This window comes from Cyprinodon variegatus, unplaced genomic scaffold (genome assembly GCF_000732505.1).
Source record: "Cyprinodon variegatus isolate N-32 unplaced genomic scaffold, C_variegatus-1.0 Scaffold311, whole genome shotgun sequence".
In the NCBI taxonomy this organism is placed as follows: domain Eukaryota; kingdom Metazoa; phylum Chordata; class Actinopteri; order Cyprinodontiformes; family Cyprinodontidae; genus Cyprinodon; species Cyprinodon variegatus.
In genome coordinates this window covers 186,576-193,481 of record NW_015150764.1, presented here as the reverse complement: position 1 = coordinate 193,481, position 6,906 = coordinate 186,576, and the positions used below count along the sequence as shown (strand labels likewise).

The window sequence follows — 6,906 nt, the reverse complement described above, 5'->3', positions numbered from 1 at the left end:
TACTTTCCTACAGCCTTTTTCTAACAAATAGACACATATATGTAAATATCTGTAATTTTTAGATAAAATGTATAGTGTATAAAACTCTTTTGGTTTTCAGTTCTGGGTCGTAAATCTTTTCCATTGTCATTACTTACCTATTTGTATCAATAAACATTCTTCATAAAATGTATATTTATAAGCACTAATAACTACATAAATTGATTATTTGATAAGTTTTTATAAAAATTGTTATCTATCTATGATTTCACTGAAGACTCCTAGATGACTTGTAGAGACATATAGTTTTTTCTCTTTACCACATATAACACAAAATCTAGTTCTGAAAAGAGCATGACTTCTCTACTTATCATCGTTGATGTTAGTATATTGATGTGCAATATTAACCACAAAAAATTAAAAGGCTTTGAATATTACACTTGAGAGTATCGCTGCTGCCACCATCTGTATTAGAGGGGGGGAAATGGTAGGGGTGGCCAACGATTGCCTAAGGGTGGCCCCCCATCTAGCTCCGCCCCTGATGAGCACCTTGATATGTGCTTGAGAATGGTGCAATTCAAATTTAGATTTTAAAAGCCTTGCAAGGCAGCGTAAAGCCCACTTCTCTCATTAGGCCTTAAAAAATAAATAAGCAATTGGTCGGTTCAGATGTTTTATAAAATATATTAATAACGAAACTGACTATATAGCAAACTGAAAAATTGTTGTACTCTACCTAAAAAAAAAAAACTCTTTAGATTATTAAATGGTATTGAATATTTATTTTATTTTAAAAGTCAATGTATAACATGGATGCATAAGCGCCTCATTTTATTTCAATGTTAAATGCTGCTCCTATATCCCTCATACTATTCTGTTCAAATTCTTCCTTTTATGAGGCACATTTTTTAAAGGAGTCAATGTAACATTTAAAAATATAAAAAAGTAGCCTGTCAAACTGTTCTTCAGTTGGATTTTTATACTGCAATAAAACATTTTCACAACTTTAAATCTTTTTTTACACATCTTTACATTAAAAACACTGAACTGAAACTATTTGCTATTTCTAAAAAAAATACAATAATTGTAAATATTTTCACAAGCTGCCTAACCAGACCACACTCCAGTCTGATAGGTGGTGGTAAATGCACCTTAAGTTGGTTGCCATCCGCCAATAAAAAAAAAAAGAAGTAGTAGCCTAACCAACCATTATTTATTCTATGGTTTGTTTACTGGTCTGTAATGTTTCCATGCACATGTTTGACAGAAATGGATGAAAAAATGACTGTCTAAACGGGCTTTACCGTTGTCTTTATTTATATAATTAGATGCGAATAGTGGCATTCTTGGCTTTCCACAAAGGGACACTATTCCCCCGCGTGCATCTTCTGAATGTTGCGGAGTCCTGCCTTGAGCTAAAAGCAAACGAGAGTTGCCTCAGTTCATCTCGCGATACTTCGTTAGTGTTCGCGGAACAGTATGGCAGCCGTGTCGCTGAGGTCCTGCCGCAGAGGACTTTCACAAATGTTCAGAAATGCAGGGGTTGTAGCCCTGCCTTCACAGCACTTACAAGGTTTGTATGATGATTATCTCCTGACAACACTAATTTCACAACCCTCAAACGTTTGGCAGAATAATTACAATAAATAAGAGGGGGTGTGGCGACTGTGACGTTCTTTAAAACGCAGAGAATGTAAGCTAAAAGGCGTGCTGTACATCTTCCTACTACAACCATGACTTTTTTATTTTTATTACATTTTCTAGCGCTACCTAAATATATTAAATCATTATTTGACCACGTTATGCGTTAGTCAGGTTCAGTTCGGCGTGCTGAAATGAAACCATATGTAGCTAATTTTAATAAACATGTCCGTCTGGCAGTTTATACTTCAGTGTCAGTTATTTGCTGTTGGGGCAGGTTGTTGCCAGATCTGTTCTCATTAAAGTCTCGGAACCTTTCTGGAGTTATAACTGATAACTTTGTGTCCTGTAGCCGACAGAAGACACAAATCTACAGTTCAGTATGCATCCAGAGCAGATCTTCCAAAGCTGGCCTACAGGAGGGTGAAGGGGAAGAGTCCAGGGGTGGTGTTCCTGCCTGGCTATGGCTCCAACATGAATGGACAGAAAGCTGAGGCACTGGAGGAGTTCTGCAGGTCGTTAGGGCACTCCTACCTCAGGTAAGTCACCCAAACCCAGCAGTGAGTGTTTAATAGATCCAAACAAATTATATAGGGTCGCAACAAACGATTATTTTGAAAATCGATTAATCTGTCGATTATTTTAGTGATTTAATCAGACAGCCGAAGGTTCCATAAAGAACCTTTTTGCTCAAATAAACCAGGTGAAACAAAAAACTTTTCCACTTGAGGATTTATGCATATAGCAGATTAATAGCTGAAAAATATTTTTATGTTAAATGCAAAATGTTAACATATTTTTTTTATATAATTGCTGCTCAAGGTGGGTCACTGTCAGCTAAAGGCATGTTTAAGAGTCTCTGTAATGCTGTTTCCAATTAATCAATTACTAAATTAGTTGACCATTATTTCAATAATAAATTAATCATGATTAAGCCAATAAATTATGTATCAAGAATACACTTTGGTTCGTTGCAATATAAAATATCAACTGCTTTTACAATATTCACTATCTATAAATCCAAGATGAGAGCTATAAATACCGTACAATTTAAAAGGTTCAAATAAATCCTCTTTTTTTGTACTTTTAGACAGTGTTTTCATATTATTATGAAAATAGTTATTTCAAAACATGGGAATGGGTAACAGGGTATCTTGAGTCTTTTCTAACACAGTATACCTTTTTTGGTTATCTACAACTACTCCACCTGGTTATACTCTGTTCAGAGGACTTGCTCAACCTTATGGATTAAAGGGGAAAAGTTAAAATAAAATAGAACTCATTTTAATTGCTCAGATATCCCTCTAAAAAAATCAACTTGACACAGGAATGATAAGTGTGAGTAAAAATTTATTACAGAAAAAAAAAAAATACATAACAAATGTAGAGGTTGACCCTTTCTCCGGCCTAGGTTGTTTTCTAGGAGTAAGTATGGATTGCAGGCATTGATTTAAAGGAACTTACAGCACCTCAGTCCACAGACTCGATTTAACTGATTGCAAACATAGCAACCAGCAAAGTATTCCTAAATCATGGAACAGTTTGACATTTTGAGTAAGAGTCTACGTTGAGTAGACCTCCAACGTTTCTACAAATTCTTTTTTTTTTTTAAACCGTTTCTTCCCTCAATCTACAAAACCAGAAAATGTAATTTAATTTCTTGTTTTCATTAGCCTACTGAACAGGTTTTGTCCTGTCTGCAGGTATAAACACTTTGGCAGTGAAATCCACTCTGTTGTGGCTTCAACGACTCTGTTGTTTGTTCTTCATATCTTTATAGAAACACAATTATCACAATGGGTAGCATTCAATTGAATAATTAATATTTTGCTAGAGCTATTAGAACTTTTTGTTTTGTTTTCTTGCTTCAGCATCAGCCCATATGTGCATGATGGCCAATTTATAACTACATTAAGCAGCCATATCTTGAGATCAAAAGGCCCAAGCTTTGCCACTACCTCCATTTGTTATCCATTTTTAAAGTTTTATGTGGTTTGTTAAAGCGGCCAAACCACATAACTGCAGCACTTTTCTGCTTGTTCTCATAGCACGTGCTCGTACTTGCCTGGATTTTTTATCTTCATTTTTTCGCCTTATGTGGAGTTGCCATTGGTATCTGACATGAGTTTGATGCCAGTCGCTTCTGCGTATCCACAAAATCCTTCTTTAATTAAATGATTTGATTGTTAGCCAGGTCTGATCCATTTAAATGGACGCGGTTGACGTCACATCTGCTGAATGGCACAGAAACTTTGGACCCAACGGAAATTTAGATTATTTTAGATGCGTTATTCCAGAACTACTGAGGTGTCAGTCTGCTCATCAAAAAATGTTTCATGTCATAAAAGCTAAAAAAAAAAAAAATATTGTAAGAATATTTTTTCGTAAAAACTTACAAAATGTCTCTAATAAATGTTAGTTTTTTTTTATTTTAATTGAGACTTGTGTAAGATTTGTTATTTTTGTCTTGTGAACGAAGGGAGAAAAAAGCAACACTCGTTTCAAGAATCAGATAAAGTTATCGTTATTAGCACTGGAATTTGAAAAAGCATCGGTCAATATCTAATTTATAGCATTGAACTTTCACCATAACTTTTACATTTTACCCTGCAATGCTGAATATAAACATCTGGTCCAAATCATTAAGCTATTATTGATTTACTGCTTGGACTAGATCTCCTTTTGCTCGTCTCTGGTTTTATGACCCCGTTAAGCGAAGCAATCCAATGGGATTTGTGGAGTTTCACTGTTATGATCTCTAAACCTATATTCATATAAATTGGTCTTGTTAGATTGTGCTAAGTTGACCCCATTCTCAGAGTTTTTATCTCAGGTTTCAGTTCAATGGTGTTGTAGGGTAAAACATAAGATTCCTTAATTAAAAATCTACCTCTTTTTATTTTATATAATTTGATTCTATGAGAAGTTGAGCTTTGGATTATTCTTGGTTGTAAGCCATTATCAATGTATTCAGATTAAATAAATGTGATGAAAAAGTTTCACCTTTTATAAATTGCTTTTCTCAAAATAACCTTTACGTTTATGCTTGCTATTTTTTAGCAGTGAACCTGTAGGTAAACCATGCTGACTGATAAAGTTCTTTTCATTTAATCTTTAGGTATGGAATTACTCTATTTGTTTTTAATGAGTGTTAGGTAATATTAGAAAAAAATGTCATAAATTGCTTGTGTCTGCTCAAGGTTTGCCATAACTTAACCACTATTTCTTGTGTCTCTGAAGGTTTGACTACACAGGACACGGAGCATCAGAGGGGGTGTTAGCTGAGGGAACAATTGGTACCTGGAAGAAAGATGTTCTTTTTGTTTTGGATGAATTAACAGAGGGACCGCAGGTACATATTTCTCATCCTTTAAAAAAAAAAACATTTTTTTGTAATTTTGCAATTCAAAAACTCTGATTTCTGCTTTGTTGGATGCTTAAATGAATGAATGAGGTTTTTAATACAGACACTCAACAGAAACACAAGCACCTCCACAAAATGTTGACACAACGTCTGAAAGTTATGATTAATATATTTTAATCGTTATTTTGTCACCTTAGATTGAAAATCTGAATTATAGAAATCAAATTTTCTTTTGAATTTTAAACTTTTCAACTTATCTAGACTGTATTTTTTTTAAACGTACATGGACATTTTTCCACTTTAGATTATAGAAGGTAGGGGGGAAAAGTGCGAAAACACTGGTCTTTGTTTTTTTCCGTGACAACTCTTGTATTTTATTTTATTTGGACCAACCATCCTTTTAAAATATCCTCTTGTTGTTTTAAAATTTCTCCAGAAGATGGCAGTGTTTTATCACATATGATCCCAGAAGTTATCACCACTGTAATATTGCATCAGTTGACTGTTTTCTTTGTGTTTATGAAATGGTTATTTTAATGTTTATTTTTTTGCTTCTTCCTTGCAGATACTGGTTGGTTCCAGTTTGGGTGGCTGGCTCATGCTGCTGGCAGCCATTGCAAGACCAGAGAAGACTGCTGCACTGGTTGGAATTGCATCAGCTGCCGATCACTTTGTCACAGCTTTCAACTCTCTTCCACTAGAGGTAGGAACATTGAATCCTGCTGGTTGTAAGCATTGTTTCAGAACTCCTTTTTTTATTTTAGTATGTTAATGTGACCTTTTAATAACTAAACTCACAGACCCGCAAGGAGATAGAGGCCAAAGGGGAGTGGTCCCTCGCCACCAAACACACGGAGGAAGGCGTTTACAAATTCAGCATGGACTTCTTGCGCGAGGCGGAAAACCACTGTGTGCTCCAGAGCCCCATCCCCATCACCTGCCCCGTGCGGCTCATTCACGGCCTCAAAGACGAGGACGTTCCCTGGCACATCTCCATGCAGGTCGCAGAGCGCGTCCTCAGCCCAGATGTGGACATCATTCTGAGGCGAAACGGCCAGCACCGCATGTCACAGAAGGAAGACATCAAGCTTATGGTCTACACTATTGATGATCTGATAGACAAGCTGACCACCTTGGTGTGAAGAGATAGATGTTCAGGATATTAAAAAAAAGAAAATGACTGTTAACTGAAAGGTCAGCCCACAAGGAAAAATAACCAAACAACGGCATGTTGCCCTGCCATACGACACCTATTATGCATACTTTTTTGTTGTGTTCTCTATTTTATATGTCATGACTTACATGTCAACATTTGGTTATGTTGCAAGCGGTAATGAACCCTAAAATGTTCAGGTTGCATTTGTATGTTTCTTCCTGTAACAGTGTTACGTTGATCCGTCATCTTTTCTGTCATTCTTACAGTCTTACAGTTTTCCCTCTGTCTCCCAGTAGATACACAGTTATCCTGTGCCTTTTTATCCAGTTTTCATCTATTTTTGGTCAATAAAACCTATGCACACTAAAGTGCATGTCTGAAGTCTCTGGAAATCCACACACTCCTTACTTATCTGCACTAAATCAGAGTAACCATGTTTGGACATCTAGTGGGCGTCATGAGCTTTATTTAAACAGTGTCTTTATAGGAAAATCCATTTTACAAATTACCTTCATGTTTTGCCCTGCTGAGTCTTGCAGAATCTGATATTTACAGTACAGGTCAGACGTTAATATGCACCCATGATTGGCATGCATGTCGATTAATCTGGATTGTTTTTTAAAGGCGTTGGAGGATCTTAATCTTTTAAAGGTGGAATCATACAACACGACATAATTCTTAAAAAGCACTTTCCCATGTGCCAAAAGCAGATGGAAGAAGATGCAGGTCCACTAAAGTATTGAGGAGTACGAAAACAGAAAAGGAG

At 35.9% G+C, this 6,906-nt stretch overlaps 1 protein-coding gene across 1 annotated transcript; it reads left to right on the top strand.

Moving 5' to 3' along the window:
• The first annotated feature begins 1,287 nt into the window (after window positions 1-1,287).
• abhd10 (abhydrolase domain containing 10) lies at window positions 1,288-6,528 on the top strand. The gene is made up of 5 exons (XM_015384371.1): window positions 1,288-1,552; window positions 1,973-2,159; window positions 4,861-4,972; window positions 5,550-5,687; window positions 5,785-6,528. Exons 1-5 carry the CDS (start codon window positions 1,459-1,461, stop codon window positions 6,124-6,126), a joined length of 873 nt encoding a protein of 290 aa, XP_015239857.1. The 5' UTR covers window positions 1,288-1,458; the 3' UTR covers window positions 6,127-6,528.
• Window positions 6,529-6,906: the final 378 nt, after the last annotated feature.

Bases quoted from the DNA above. Each gene is read 5' to 3' on its own strand.
- abhd10 (XM_015384371.1), top strand. From the start codon at position 1,459: ATGGCAGCCGTGTCGCTGAGGTCCTGCCGCAGAGGACTTTCACAAATG. The intron at 4,973-5,549 runs GTACATATTTCT...TCTTCCTTGCAG, and splicing joins AATTAACAGAGGGACCGCAG to ATACTGGTTGGTTCCAGTTT. The intron at 5,688-5,784 runs GTAGGAACATTG...CTAAACTCACAG, and splicing joins TCAACTCTCTTCCACTAGAG to ACCCGCAAGGAGATAGAGGC.